The sequence below is a fragment of the Fringilla coelebs genome (assembly GCF_963513975.1).
Source record: "Fringilla coelebs genome assembly, chromosome: 25".
NCBI classification, from domain to species: Eukaryota; Metazoa; Chordata; class Aves; order Passeriformes; family Fringillidae; genus Fringilla; species Fringilla coelebs.
Window position 1 is genome coordinate 3,340,190 of NC_140051.1, and position 16,191 is coordinate 3,356,380.

Consider the following 16,191-nt stretch of genomic DNA (forward strand, 5'->3'; position numbering starts at 1 on the left):
TTAAAGGACACACCTTGGGCTGTACAAGAGCCCAGCCAAGGCTGCACCCAAGATGGATCCCAAGTCATGAGTTTTCACATTTTTACAAGTTTTGGTCCATTTCCATATTGGGTTCATTGTCCAATTCCAGCTCCAGGTGATGCAGTCCCACCCTCCCAGGTGGCTCTCCTCCATTCTCTGCTGTTTGCACTTTTTGGGGCTGGAGCTGCAGCGGTGTCCTTGGGGCTGGAAAAGGATCGTTCTGTGGGACTGAGCTGTGAGGAGAACTTGGTGACACTTTGTATGCAGCTCAGAGTCACCCACTAAAGCAGAATCCAGAATCTAGAAAATATAAATACTCAAACTTAAGGCATCAGCAGCAGCCGGGATTTCACCTGGGGCTGCAAGGAGGGATGCTGAGAAGGGCACTGAGGGGAAGGAGCTGGCACACAGAGCCCCATCTCACCAGCCAAGGAGCAGCAGATGCTCTCCCTCAGCCCGGGGTTAGAGGACAAGGTGATTTTTGCAGCTGAGACGTTGCAGCAGCTCGTTGTGGAGCTGCAGCAGATGGCTGCTGGAGGCACTGCTGTGCAGGCACCTCTGGGGTGGGCCTGCCATCAGCAAGGTGCAAATCTGAGAGTTAATTTGGGAAGAGACATCTCCCCTGCATGATTCCCTGCTGGGAAAGACTTTGGATCAGGGACATTCCTTAGGATATTTAGCAAGATTTTTTAGGAGCGTGTTTTTGGCTTCAGTGAGGATGCTGCCCTCACCTTTGGAACAAGGTTATGCCTCTTGATTTTGGTGGGAATTCATGAAACAGAACGCTGGTCCTGAAATCACTCATTCACCCTTGATTTATCCCTGCCAGAGCAGGGGAGACAAGGCACCATCTGGAAGTTGGAGCCAGGGGTTTTGGGGAAAAGCCTCCAAACAATGACCTGTCCTTAGGAGATGACTAAGCTGGAGCAGCCTCAGCAGTTTTGTGTTTTCCAGCAGCACTGGAGACAGGCTGGTGGCTCTGCTCCAGGCACACTGAGAGTTTGCCTCTGCCTCATCACCATTCCCAGCAAATCCTGCCTCTATAAATAGATGGTGGAGTGTTTGTGGCCTTTATTAAAAGGTTTAGAGAGAGAGGAAGGCTCAGAAATTGTGTGGCAGCTCCTGGGGGCAAAGGGAAGTGGGGTAACTAAAAAATCCTTGGCATTCTCCTTAAAAAATGTCATATGGGCAAGGCAGGAAAGGGATTAAATGGGAGGAAGGGCTGATGGCTGGGAGAAATTCACTTTGTACAGAAGCAGAGATGGGTCCTAAGTGAGAAATGAGATTCTGTTCACACTGAGATTCTGTTCACACTGAGATTCTGTTCACACTGAGATATTCAAGTTCTGGGGTCACTGAGGATGGATTAGTGCTGTCTCCAGTGCTCCACCTGCATTTGGGCAGCGAGGGGAGCAATTCAACAGTGCCAGCCCCTGTTGGGAGCTCAGGAATAATCCAGTAGCTCAGTGTCATCCTTGCACCCTAATTCAGCAGATGATACATCAGGAGCAACATCATAGTGGGTTTTTTCCTCCTTTAAATCATATAACTCACACAGGTGACCTATTTTTGTCCCACTGTCAGGGCTATTTTACCAGCTGTGAAACCCCTGTGAGGTTTTATCCGAACTGCTGCTATCAGGAAGCAGCTCCTGCTGTGTTTAAGGCACTGAAAAGAGCTCTGGCAACTCTTTCTGTCAAAGTAAATGGCCACATCCATTACCTGATAATGTCCTTTTTTTTTTTTTAATGACTAAGCAGAGGTAACTGAGTCAGCAGAGGGTCGAGGCAGCTTCTGTAATTGCCTGCCACATTTCAGTCCCCAGGGTTTTGGCCAAAGTCCTTGAATATCTGGGAAGAAGAGCTGTGTTCAGAGGGACCATCATTAGGCAAGGCCCTGCAGGGAGAGTGGGGTCTGTTAAATCCCTTTGGCTGCCCCTAACAGGAGGCACTGGGGGGAATAAACTCCCAAGCAGGTGGGAAGGGAAATAGGCAGCGCTGAAAACTTCAGGAGCTGAGTCCCTGCCAGGGGGAGAAGCTGTTTTGGGCACAGGAACCCTGAAAACTGCCCAGGGAGAGGCCCCAGTTTGTGCTAGAAAGGTGAGTGCAAACTCCCTGTAGCCATTAATTCCCAAGCCTGGGACCACAAATCCGGAGTCAGTGACATGGACAGGTCCCCAGGTGAGGTCAGTGAGCATCCTGTGGTCATCAGGAGGGTCCTGGCACTTTCCATGAGAACATTCCAGGGTGGAGAGAGCCTCCCAGGCCAAAGTTTGGGAATTGTTTTGGGAATTCTTTCCAAGGAAACAGCCCTTGGAGATGGAATTGCCTCCTCACGTGTGTGCATCACCTGGCAAGGTGCTCAGGGCAGCACTGAAACCCAAATAATAACGGGATAACACCACAGCAGCAATTACCACCAGCTCCTGGAGGCTGCAGAAACATCCTGAGAGCACAAAAGCCATTCCCAAAGACAATGTTTTTCTATTTTTGGTAGGTCCTACTCCATCCTGAACACCACATCTTGCCCATCCCTCCAAGCCTTTGCTGATGGAGCTCTGGAGAGGAGGCAGCAGGAAGACCAAGGGCCAGGGGATGCTGGGCCACTCACCATCATCTGCCAGAACGTGCAGGTAGGGACCCCACAGCCAGAAATCATTAGGGACAACCTTCCAGTGAATGGATTTTCCTCCAGAATTTATCTTTTCACTCCCTGCAGCACAAGTTACAGAGTTTTTTGAATGACACAGCCCCGTCCCCAAACTGCCTCTTCAGCTGGGGTGGCAGGACCCCATCCTCTGCCCCCTCAGCAGCTTTATAGCACCTATAATAAATGTAAATGTACCAGGATTATATGTGTAGATAAATAATTATATGTATAGATAAATGATTATATGCACAGATAAATGCACCAGGATTGTAAATTCCCAAAGAGCCCCACAAACCCATCAAAGGAACAAATCCTGCAGCCTGCCCTGGGATGTTTGCACAAGGACAAAGCAGGAGGAGCCTGCTGCTGGCTCCTGTGGATTGCTCAGGTGTCTCTGCTCTCTGCTGAAGGTCAAACCTGCTGTCACTTTGATGCCTGGAACAGAGGCTGGGCAGAGTTAAAGGAATAAAGTGGGGATTTATAAAAAGGATATTATTAATTTATTTTTTAAAGGACACACCTTGGGCTGTACAAGAGCCCAGCCAAGGCTACACCCAAGATGAACCCTGAGTCACGAGTTTTCACACTTTTACAAGTTTTGATCCATTTCCATATTGGGTTCATTGTACAGTTACAGCTCCAGGTGATGCAGTCCCACCCTCCCAGTTTGCTCTCCTCCATTCTCTGCTGTTTGCACTTTTTGGGCCTGAAGCTGCTCTTTTATGAAAAATCCTTTCCTTAGAATTTTTCCTCCTGAGAAGCTGAGAGGCCTCAGGAACAAACTGCAAACAATGATTGTCTGCTGCTGTGGGATGCAGCAGGTGGATCTGGGATTGGGCTCATGTGGTTGTTTCTAATTAATGGCCAATCCCAGTCCGGCTGTCCAGACTGTCTCAGTCAGTCTGAACCTTTGTTATTCATTCCTTTTCTATTCTCAGCTGCCTTCTGATGAAATCCTTCCTTCTATTCTTTTAGTATAATTTTTAATATAATATATATCATAAAATAATAAATCAAGCCATTTGAACATGGAGCCAACTTTCTCATCTCTTCCCTCACCCTGGCACCCCTGCAATCACCCTCACAAGCTGCAGCGGTGTCCTTGGTTCTGGGGCTGGAAAAGGATTGTTCTGTGGGACTGAGCTGTGAGGAGAACTTGCTGACACTTTGTATGGAGTTGTCTTGGTTTGGAAGGACAGGTGCCTGCTAAAGGAGACAGGAGCCTCCCCTGAAATGGAGAATGCAAACCCTCCCCACCCCTCCGAATTGCTGTGAATTTTAAATTAAGGGGCTCTCAGGCAAAAAACATGGGAGCAGGAAATAACAGTTCTTTAATAGGGGAAGGGAAAAAATATAAAATGATAAAATACAACAATGCAACACACCAGAACAGAGTCAGAGTCAGAACTCACCCTGACACCCTGTGGGGTAGCAGTCCAGTTGGAAAAGGGGCAGCAGTCCCCGTGGAGCTCAGAGCTCTGAACCAAGGCAGTGCAGAATGTGGGAAATACGAGAGCTCCAGCTGAAGCCTGCATTCCCTTGCAGCCCCTGAGGATCAGCAGCCAGCCAGGCCCCCAGAAGCGCTGCCTGTTCGTGTGCAGGCACGGCGAGAGGATGGACGTGGTGTTCGGCAAGTACTGGCTGTCCCAGTGCTTCGACGCCAAAGGTGAGCCCGGGGCGCTGCACAGAGGGAAAACCTTGTAAAGGAAAGGCCTTAAAATGTCACAGTTGGGATGGTCACAGCACAGAGCAACACTTCATTTTCAGAAGGTTTCAAACCTGGTTTTATTACAGCATGCATGCTTTTTATCCATTCTTACAAAACTCTTCAGTTTACGCTTTACTCATTTGTCAGGAGAGACAAACAAAGTGCCCATTGGAACAGGCAGGAGCAGGTTTCTCTTATTTCTCCTTCTTTCTTTCTTGGTTTCTGTGTCAACAACCTTGGTAGAAAGTTCTTTCAGGGACCCTCTTATCAAACCCCTCTCTGGCTCACAAAAGTCACTGTAAAGCCTCTTCCACATTTTAAAGTCAGGCCTTGCTATTTCAGCTCAATTAACAGGTAGCCTGTGAAGTTCCCATGGAAAAGAACCATGAGAATGGGTTTACATAGCAATCTGTTCTTGTCAAAAGGCAGCTTGCATCTGTGAAAACAAAGAAATCTACCCTGTGAGAATCCACACAGAAAAAAGGGAAATTTACAATGTACCTGTGTAAAGAGTCTTTATTACAGCATGCATGTTTTTTATACTTTCTTACAAAACTCTTACGCTTTACTCATTTGTCAGGAGAGACAAAGTGCCCATTGAAACAGGCAGGAGCAGGTTTCTCTTATTTCTCCTTCTTTCTTTCTTGGTTTCTGTGTCAACAACCTTGGTAGAAAGTTCTTTCAGGGACCCTCTTATCAAACCCCTCTCTGGCTCACAGAAGTCACTGTAAAACTCTGATACATTACTCCTGTAAAAGTGTCATATTTGTTGTGGGCTAGAAATGACATTCCCTTGGGGAAATCAGTCCTAAAAAAAAAAAAACAAAAAACATTTTTAGAACCTTAGCGACATTCTGTGCTGATTTTGAGCTGGTGAGAGGTGTTTCATTTAATTTTGTGAGATTCCTGATGGATTTACATGTAGAAAAAGAAAAACCTGCTCATGAGCCAGGCTGGAACTGCACAGCACAGGTGAGGTGGTGGTGGGAGAGGGAAAAAAATCAGGTGTGATGTTCCTGCCTCTGCTTGGGGGAATAATTCCAGGTGTGATGTTCCTGTCTCTTCCTGGGGGAATAATTCCAGGTGTGATGTTCCTGTCTCTTCCTGGGGGAATAATTCCAGGTGTGATGTTCCTGTCTCTTCCTGGGGGAATAATTCCAGGTATAATGTTCCTGTCTCTTCCTGGGGGAATAATTCCAGGTGTGATGTTCCTGTCTTTTCCTGGGGGAATAATTCCAGGTGTGATGTTCCTGTCTCTGCCTGGGGGAATAATTCCAGGTGTGATGTTCCTGTCTCTTCCTGGGGGAATAATTCCAGGTGTGATGTTCCTGCCTCTGCCTGGTGAATAATTCCAGGTGTGATGTTCCTGCCTCTGCCTGGTGAATAATTCCAGGTGTGATGTTCCTGTCTCTTCCTGGGGGAATAATTCCAGGTGTGATGTTCCTGCCTCTGCCTGGGGGAATAATTCCAGGTGTGATGTTCCTGTCTTTTCCTGGGGGAATAATTCCAGGTGTGATGTTCCTGCCTCTGCCTGGTGAATAATTCCAGGTGTGATGTTCCTGCCTCTGCCTGGTGAATAATTCCAGGTGTGATGTTCCTGTCTCTTCCTGGGGGAATAATTCCAGGTGTGATGTTCCTGCCTCTGCCTGGGGGAATGATTCCAGCTTGGCCCCTCTCCCTGCAGGCAGGTACATGCGCAGCAACCTGAATATGCCTCACAACTTACCTCAGAGGAGTGGTGGTTTCAGGGATTATGAAAAGGATGCTCCCATCACCGTGCTGGGCTGCACCCAGGCCAGGCTCGTGGGTAAGTGCTGCTCAGCAGGCAAACAGGGGGGATTTGGGGGGGATTTTTGGGAAGGAATTGTTCCCTGTGAGCTGCTTGTGCTAGCAGAGACTCCAGCCAGCCGAATTCAGCTGGGTTTGAGTTGTGTTCAGTTGTTTGATTTATGATTTACAAATGAACTGAAATTAAACCCAACACCTTCACCATTTTTCTGGCTGCTTTTCTTGGCCAGCCCCACGAGCAGCAGCTCCCTGCAGTGCCACTCACAAAGATCAGAACTTTGTTGCAGGTGAAGCCTTGCTGGAAACCAACACCATCGTAGACTACATCTACAGCTCGCCCTCGCTGCGCTGCGTGCAGACAGCTCACAACATCCTGAAAGGTGAGGGCACAGGGCAGGCTGGGCTCTGCTCAATTCCTGCCCAAACACTGAGAAACAGAGAAAAACATGGACCTAAGTCCATGGGGAATGGTAGTGTTAATTTTATTACTGAATTAATTATTATATTATTATATTATTGTATTCTTATAGTATGTGTTGTTATATTAATTATTATTCTATTTTATTTTCTATTATTCTATTATTATATCATAATTTTATATTATATTCTTATAATTAAAGTAATTATTATTATATATTAAGTGAATGGTAATCATTATTTCCTTAGGAATATATATATATATATGTGTGTGTGTGTGTATAATATTTATATATATATATATGTGTATGTGTGTGTGTTATATTTATTATTATATTATTGTATTCCTATATGGTTCTATCATTATATTATAATTTTATATTATATTCTTATAATTAAATTAATTATAATGAAATTATATAGTAGTTATTATTATATATTAAGGGAATAGTAATCATTATATATTAAGTGAATGGTAATCATTATTTCCATAGGAATACATATATATATATATATATATATATATATATATATGTGTGTGTGTGTGTGTGTGTAATATTTATATATATATATATATGTGTGTGTGTAATATTTATTATTATTTTATTGTATTCCTATATTGTTATATTATAATTTTATATTATATTCTTACAATGAAATTAATTATTATTAAATTACATAGTTACTATTATATATTAAGGGAACAGTAATCATTATATATTAAGTGAATGGTAATCATTATTTCCATAGGAATATATATATATATGTAATGTGTATTACTATATTATTGTATTACTATATAATTATATTATACTTTTATATTATATTCTTACAATTAAATTATTACTATCCATCAAGGGAATGGTGATCATTATTTCCATAGCAATATATTTTATATCAGCACAATCCATAAGGAGCCCTTTTCTAATTGCTGCCAGCCAGAGCTTGACATTCCTACAATACATTCCATACAATATATGTATTGTAGGGAATGCATTAAATAAGTTTAATTATTTTTGATTTTTTTAATTAATATATTTTTATTTTAGTAATCATTTAATGATTTACAAGTCAATTGTTGGGCATACATTGAAAATACACTTAATTTTCTATAGAAAACCAATGAATTGACAGATACTGAAGCACTAAAGCTGCTCTCTCCCTCCCCACTGCCCCCTGTCCGTGTGTGCCAGGTGGAGCCCGGCCTGTTCGAGTGGACCATATACATTGAATAAATTTAATTCTTTTTAATTTTTATAACGAATAATTTCTTATTTTAATGATTTTAAATTTTTTTACAAATCAGTTGCAGGGCATATATTGAAAATACACTTAATTTTCTATAGAAAACCAATGAATTGACAGATTCCTGAAACACTAAAGCTGCCCTCTCCCTCCCCTCCGTGTGTGCCAGGCATGCAGCAGGAGAACAGCCTGAGGATCCGGGTGGAGCCCGGCCTGTTCGAGTGGACCAAGTGGGTGTCGGGGAGCTCGCTGCCCGCCTGGATCCCCCCCGCCGACCTGGCTGCAGCCACGCTCAGCGTGGACACAACCTACAGGTAGGGCAGGGCAGGGCTGGGCATCCTGGGGCACCCAGCACAACCTACAGGTACAGCAGGGCTGGGCATCATCGGGCACCCAGCACAGCCTACAGGTACAGCAGGGCTGGGCATCCTGGGGGCATCCTGGGCACCCAGCACAGCCTACAGGTACAGCAGGGCAGGGCTGGGCATCCTGGGCACTCAGCACAACCTACAGGTAGGGCAGGGCTGGGCATCCTGGGGGCATCCTGGGGGCATCCAGCACAACCTACAGGCAGGGCAGGGCTGGGCATCCTGGGGGCATCCAGCACAACCTACAGGTACAGCAGGGCAGGGCTGGGCATCATCAGGGCACCCAGCACAACCTACAGGTACAGCAGGGCAGGGCTGGGCATCATCAGGGCACCCAGCACAACCTACAGGTACAGCAGGGCTGGGCATCATCAGGGCACCCAGCACAACCTACAGGTACAGCAGGGCAGGGCTGGGCATCATTGAGGTACCCAGCACAACCTACAGGTAGGGCAGGGCTGGGCATCATTGGGGCACCCAGCACAACCTCCAGGTAGGGCAGGGCTGGGCATCATTGGGGCACCCAGCACAGCCTACAGGTACAGCAGGGCTGGGCTGGGCATCCTGGGGGCATCCTGGGCACCCAGCACAACCTACAGGTAGGGCAGAGCACGGCTGGGCATCCTGGGCACCCAGCACAACCTACAGATAGGGCAGGGCTGGGCATCCTGGGGGCATCCTGGGCACCCAGCACAACCTACAGGTAGGGCAGGGCTGGGCTGGGCATCCTGGGCACCCAGCACAACCTACAGATAGGGCAGGGCTGGGCATCCTGGGGGCATCCTGGGCACCCAGCACAACCTACAGGTAGGGCAGAGCACGGCTGGGCATCCTGGGGGCATCCTGGGCACCCAGCTCTGCCCAGGGGGAGCAGGGCAAGGCTGGGAGAGTGCTGAGCCTCTCCAGAGACACCCAGAGCAGGCTCCAGGCTGATGTGCTGAACGTGACCTCAAAATTATAAATAAATCAATATTATATTTGTTTATTTATATGTTTATTTATATGTGTGTATATGTGTCTATATGTATATATTCATGTTAGTTGCAGTTCGTTTATTCAATAATATCTATAAATATATATATTATATATATGACCTGAACATTATATATAAATATATATTTTATCATCATTTATTTGTTTATTTTATATATGTGTGTATATATGTATATATAGATATATTAAACAATATCTATAAGTATACATATTATATATATTACCTGAAAATTATATAGATATATATTTATATTTTTGTTAATTTATTTATAGATACGTGTGTATAGATGTATATGTGTGTATGTATATATATGTATATATAGATATATTAAATAATATCTATTAAAAATATATAAAATATATATATGACCTGAAAAAATATATAAATATATTTTTATTTATATATATATGTGTGTGTGTATATAGATACATTAAATAATAACTATAAATATTTATAATATATATTACCTGAAAATTATACATAAATATATTTTTCTATTTTAGATATAGCTATAAGAATGTATATATGTCTATATATTAAGTAATATCTATAAATATATGTAACATATATATGTGCCCAGAAAATTATATAATATATATTATAAGAAATACATAGATAAATATATTATATAATCAATATTGGTTCTATATATTTATATATAAGTTGTACAACTATGATTCCATGTAATATATATACACTATATATAATTCTAGATATTTCTATATAAATTATAGAAATGTAATCATATATTAAAAGTATAGGTATAAAATAAATTTGGGCTTATTCTCAACCAAATTTCCCACATCACTGACAATTCCTCCTGATCACAGAGGTTGCACAGACCTTGCAGTCAGTTGGAATTCTTTATTTTTCCAATTCCATGGCTGTGTTTCTGTCCTGTCACACATTACAGTTGGAATTCTTTATTTTTCCAATTCCCTGCCTGTGTTTCTGTCCTGTCACACATTACAGTTGGAATTCTTTATTTTTCCAACTCCCTGCCTGTGTTTCTCTCCTGTCAGACCTTGCAGTCAGTCGGAATTCTTTATTTTTCCAATTCCCTGGCTGTGTATCTCTCCTGTCACACATTACAGTTGGAATTCTTTATTTTTCCAACTCCCTGGCTGTGTTTCTGTCCTGTCAGACCTTACAGCTGGAATTCTTTATTTTTCCAACTCCCTGGCTGTGTTTCTCTCCCCCCAGACCTCATATTCCTGTCAGCAAGCTGGTGGTTTCTGAGTCCTACGACTCCTACATCAGCAGGAGCTACCAGGTGACGAAGGAAATCATCAGTGAATGTAAAGGCAAAGGTGAGTGTGCAATTCCAATAGTCCTGAAATTGTTTTCCGGCTGTTCAGTAACTAAAATATCTCAAAGCTGCTTTCATTTCAATCTCTCTTATAGTTTCCATATTCTCAACATCTTTTGCCAGGCAATCATATTTACCAGTCTTTCCTGTTTCATCTTCCCCAACAGTGTTTCTCATTTTATTTCAGGAAATAACATCCTGATCGTGGCTCACGCATCCTCCCTGGAGGCCTGCACCTGCCAGCTCCAGGGGCTGTCCCCCCAGAACTCCAAGGATTTTGTGCAGATGGTCCGAAAGGTGAGGCCAGCAGGAGCAGGGCCCCGGCTCTGCAGGGTCAGAAACGAGGGCAGACCTGCTGGAGCTGGGTTTGGGCTGAGTTTGACTCATTCCAGGAATCAGGAGGGGGAGGGAGAAGGGTTTGAGAGGCTGGGGAAGAGTGTGGGGTCAGGAGCCCACCTGAGATGGGTGTGCAGGTGGGATTATTTGTGCTCTGTGGGGTCAGGTGCCATCTAAGAGGGGTTTGCAGGGACCCTTTGGGGCTTTGTGGGGTCAGGTGCCATCTAAGAGGGGTTTGCAGGGACCCTTTGGGGCTTTGTGGGGTCAGATGTCCACCTGAGTTTGGTGTTTTGTGGGGTCAGGTGCCATCTAAGATGGGTTTGCAGGGACTGTTTGGGGCTTTATGGGGTCAGATGTCTACCTGAGATGGGTTTGCAGGGACCCTTTTGGGCTTTATGGGGTCAGGTGCCATCTAAGATGGGTTTTCAGGGACCCTTTAGGGCTTTATGGGGTCAGATGTCCACCTGAGATGGGTTTGCAGGGACTCTTTGAGGCTTTGTGGGGTCAGATGTCCACCTGAGTTTGGTGTTTTGTGGGGTCAGGTGCCATCTAAGATGGGTTTGCAGGGACTGTTTGGGGCTTTATGGGGTCAGATGTCCACCTGAGATGGGTTTGCAGGGACTCTTTGGGGCTCTGTGGGGTCAGATGTCCACCTGAGTTTGGTGTTTTGTGGGGTCAGGTGCCATCTAAGATGGGTTTGCAGGGACTGTTTGGGGCTTTATGGGGTCAGATGTCCGTCTAAGATGGGTTTGCAGGAACTCTTTGGGGCTTTGTGGGGTCAGGTGCCCACCTGGGATGGGTTTGCAGGGACAGATTGGTGCTTTTTGGGGTCAGAATGGGTTTGCAGGGACTCTTTAGGGTCCCAGGGGCTGTGCAGAGAGCCCCAAACCCCCCAGCACAGCCAGCAGGGCACTTCAGCCCTGCAGCACTTCCCCTGCTCACCTAAAGCGATGCTCCCCATCCAAAGGCTGGAAATCACAATGGGATTTTACTTCCTCTCCTTTCCTGCCCTCTGCAGAGGCTCCCTGGGATATTCAGGGCTCATCTGGGCACCCCAGAGCTGCAGGAACATCCATATCCCCCCGAAGTTCAAACAAAACAGGAACAAAAATGTTCCTGAGCTGCAGGAACATCCACATTTGCTTTGAGCTGGTCCCTATTTAAACCTTCATTCCATTTAAACCTCCATCCCATTTAAACCTCCATCCCATTTAAACCTCCATCCCATTTAAACCTCCATCCCATTTTAAACCTCCATCCCATTTTAAACCTCCATCCCACTTAAACCTCCATCCCACTTAAACCTCCATCCCATTTAAACCTCCATCCCATTTAAACCTCCATCCCATTTAAACTTCCATCCCATTTTAAACCTCCATCCCACTTAAACCTCCATCCCATTCAAAACTACATCCATTTTAACCCTCCATCCCATTTAAACCTCCATCCCATTTTAAACCTCCATCCCATTTAAACCTACATCCCATTCAAAACTACATCCATTTTAAACCTCCATCCCCTTTAAACCTACATTCTTAAACCCACATTCTTAAAACTACATTTCATTCAAAACTACATTTTTAAACCTACATTCCATTCAAACCTGCCTTCTTAAACCTACATTCTTAAGCCTAAATTCTTAAAACTACATTTTTAAAGCTACATTCCATTCAAACTTGCATTTTTAAACCCACATTCCAAGGGTATGATCTGGTTTTTTTTTTTGTGGTGCACAATCTATTAATCACCATCTGAAAATGGAATTTGGGAGAGGGAAAGAGAGACAAAAAAGGGTGAAATCCTGGAGTGGCACATCAGGGTTTGATTGCCCACCTCCATCCCTGCTTTTTGCCTGAATTCCCACCTCTCTCCCCACAGATTCCCTACCTGGGCTTTTGCTCCTGTGAAGAGCTGGGGGACACAGGTGTGTGGCAGCTCACAGACCCTCCCATCCTCCCTCTCACTCACGGACCAACTGGAGGCTTTAACTGGAGAGAAACCCTCCTGCAGGAGTAGGAGAAGCCCAGCAAGGACAGCCCTTCCCAGCGCTGGAGAATGTCTCTTCTTCTTCCTCTTTTTCTTCTTCTTCTTCTTCTTCTTCTTCTTCTTCTTCTTCTTCTTCTTCTTCTTCTTTTCTTCTTCTTCTTCTTCCTTGTGTTTTATTGCCAGCAGGACAAACCCTCCTCATCTGTCCCAAGCACATCGCACACAGCCACAGCCCTGCAAAAAGTCTTTTTTACATTTCAACGGGCTGTAAATCAGCAAATTTACAACAAAATGGGCCGATTTGAGGGGAGGGAGGGGGGGAAAAAATTAAAATACAGCTTGAGGCTCTTGTTGGTTTCCTCTGGTGACACTTTCACTGCCACAAGGAGCCCTGGGTCAGGCAGGGGGCCGGGGTTGTTTTCTCACTGCTATTTTTGCAGCCTCGTTCAGCACCTCGGGCTCTCTCCACTCCCAGCCCCCAAACCCTCAGCACCTTGCAGAAAAAGAAAAGGGGTTTGTTTCCTTCCCCGAGGCTGGGAATGAATCCAGTGCTGCCTCTGCAGGTTGTTCCTCTCCTCTGAGCAAAGATGGGAGGGCTCCAAATGTGCTGGGTGTTGTGCAGAGATTGGTGGATATTTCTTCCTAAATCCCTCAGGTTTGGTTCTTTTATTTCCACTTCAAAGAAATCCCTCCCAGCTTTTGTTGTGCTGATTTTTGATGCCCAAAGTTCCCCTGTAACTGATGCAAAATTCGGGATTTTCCCTCTGATGCAGAATTTTCCTTAATCTCAACCAAACTCTTCTTTTCCTTGATATCAACCAATCTCTTATTTTCCTTAATATCAACCTGTTCCTCTCCTCTGAGCAAAGATGGGAGTGCTCCAAATGTGCTGGGTGTTGTGCAGAGATTGGTGGATATCAAGGAAACAGTAGGGAGAGAGCAAACCCCAGAAGAGGAGAAACAATTGGGATGGAGCAAACCCCAAAAGAAACAATTGGGATGGAGCAAATCCCAAGAGGAGAAAATTGGGAGGGAGCAAACCCCAAAAGAGCAAAAACAATTGGGATGAAGCAAAACCCAAAAGAGGAGAAAATTGGGAGGGAGAAACAATTGCCCTGGAGCAAACCCCAAAAGATGAGAAACAACTGGGAGGGAGCAAAACCCAAAAGAGGAGAAAATGGGGATGGAGCAAACCCCAAAAGAGGAGAAACAATTGGGAGGGAGCAAAACCCAAAAGAGGAGAGAATGGGGATGGAACAAATCCCAAAAGAGGAGAAACAATTGGGAGGGAGCAAATAATCCAAAAGATAATAAAATTGGGAGGGATCAAGCCCCAAAAGGAGAAAATTGAGAAAATTGGGGTGGAGCAAACACCAAAAGGAGAAAATTGGGATGGAAAAAAAACCAAAAGGAGAAAATTGGGAGGGAGCAAACCCCAAAAGAGGAGAAACAATTGGGATGGAAAAAACCCTGAAAGAGGAGAAAATGGGGATGGAACAAACCCCAAAAGGAGAAACTTGGGATGGAACAAACCCCAAAAGAGGAGAAACAACTGGGAGGGAGCAAACCCAGAGGGGCTGAGCTGAGTTTGGAGCCCGTGCCGAGCCCAGCCTGGCCAATTTCCAGCTATTCCCCCCATCCCTAGAGAAATATTCCCTTCTTTCTACTTTTAGGACTGTGTGACACACCTTAGGCTGCTCAGAAGTGCTTTGTTACAGCAGGGATGGAACTGAAAAGTCAGGGAGAAAATTTAGGACAGGGAAAAAAAAAACCTAAACCTGTTCCTGTGTGGTTTTATCACTGTCAGGTTCGTTTTTAATTGTCATTTAAATTCTTTTTGGGCTGTGTGCAGACATTCTGAAGAGCATTTCTGGCTTGTTTTCCTCCATGCATTAAAAAAAAAAAATTAAATATTTGACAATCATACCAAAACAAAAAAGAAAAAAATGGTGAATTCTCCAGATTTTTTGTTTCATGCCAGCAAGGTGTAAATTGGGGCAGGAAATGTTGATTTATTGCTGGAGTTGAGTGACATTAAAAGGAGATTTTTAGGAGCACGAAACAGAAGCTGAATGCACAGTTTGAGTGGTGTCAGCTGCTCTCTGATTTAGGAATAGAGAAAAAAAAATTGTTCTGCTTGAGGAGGTGGATGTTAAAATACTCTTCTTTAAAAATATAGATATATTTTTGGATGTTGGGGAAATATTTTGACAATTGTAGTCTTGTCTCGGATGAGGGAGAAAAATCTTATTTTCTTCAGCATTTTGAGTTTTCTTGGGGGGTTTTGTGTTGAAAAAAAGGTTTTTTTGGGTGGGAAAAAAGAGAAAAAATGTAAAAATGTTGTTCCTTTTAAATGTAATATTGAGAGGTTGAGAAGACAAAAGAATTGCTGCTTCATTTTCACCCCATTAATGTGGATTTCACGCTCATTAATGTGGATTTAATGTCACTCCCGTGGTTTGTCCCACAGCATTAAACTTCAGCTCTCCAAAATCTTTTCCTTCACTGTGAGCTGCATCAGATCCCAACTTTTATTCTAACAGCACTTCCCAGGTTTTTCCTTCTCTCCACAATTAAGGCCAAAAACAAAAAAAAGCTGCAAACCTGCCAAGAATAAATAGTTAATTTTAATAATCTGCAATGTATGGCTTAGAAAAAAACGAGAATTAAATTGACATTACACTCAAACCAACAGAGCTTTGCTTGTTTATGCAAAATGAGGATCCAGCCCGTGATAATTGCAGTCAAAATTGGTATTTCCCTTTTCTCTGAAGCTGGCTGGGGCCAGGGGCTCCTGCTGTGAAATTCTGGTGAATTTAAAGAGTTTGGTCGTTTTTATCCCCAAATAAAGCCTTGGGTTTGGGGTTTGGGGTCGTTTTTTTCCAAAAAAACCCCGAGGAAATGAAGTCCCAGGGAGGAGATGGGGAGCAGAGCGCTTGGGATGGTGTCACAAAAGCGATGCAATTAACGCTGGCTGTTAATTAACAGCTGGGCTGCAAGGGCTCTGAATCGCTTCTTGCTGCTCCCCACTTCCTCAAATTCACCCCCCTGGGACTCCTCATGACCCACGACAGAAAATCCTCAGCCAGTTCCTTTCTTATTTCTCATTATTTCAGTATTTTCTAAACTTTCTCTCTTCAGACCTGACGTTACCGACGGCTCCTTTTCCTTTTGTTCTGTTGTTTTTTTGTTTGTTCGTTTCATTTTCAACCTGTTGTATCATTCTGTTTATCATGGATTTTGTTTTTTATTTAGCGAGAGCAGATTGTATTTATTTGAGAGGGAAAAAAAAGTTTGCTGTTTAAAAGAAAAAACCCGATAACTGTATTGCCAAAACCAGCTGGAATTACCGGTGACATCTGTATTTTTT

The 16,191-nt window shown here is 44.2% G+C and overlaps 1 protein-coding gene across 1 annotated transcript in view; it reads left to right on the forward strand.

Moving 5' to 3' along the window:
• UBASH3B (ubiquitin associated and SH3 domain containing B) overlaps positions 1-12,851 on the forward strand; it is a gene marked incomplete at both ends in the record, with an annotated part of 75,729 nt that extends 62,878 nt beyond the window's left edge. Inside the window, 8 exons of the mRNA XM_084221646.1 lie at positions 2,518-2,653; positions 4,216-4,336; positions 6,063-6,185; positions 6,454-6,546; positions 7,998-8,142; positions 10,394-10,500; positions 10,687-10,796; positions 12,714-12,851. Of these exons, the coding sequence (XP_084077772.1) occupies positions 2,518-2,653; positions 4,216-4,336; positions 6,063-6,185; positions 6,454-6,546; positions 7,998-8,142; positions 10,394-10,500; positions 10,687-10,796; positions 12,714-12,851 (973 nt within the window). The remainder of the gene's footprint in view (positions 1-2,517; positions 2,654-4,215; positions 4,337-6,062; positions 6,186-6,453; positions 6,547-7,997; positions 8,143-10,393; positions 10,501-10,686; positions 10,797-12,713) is intronic.
• Positions 12,852-16,191: the final 3,340 nt, after the last annotated feature.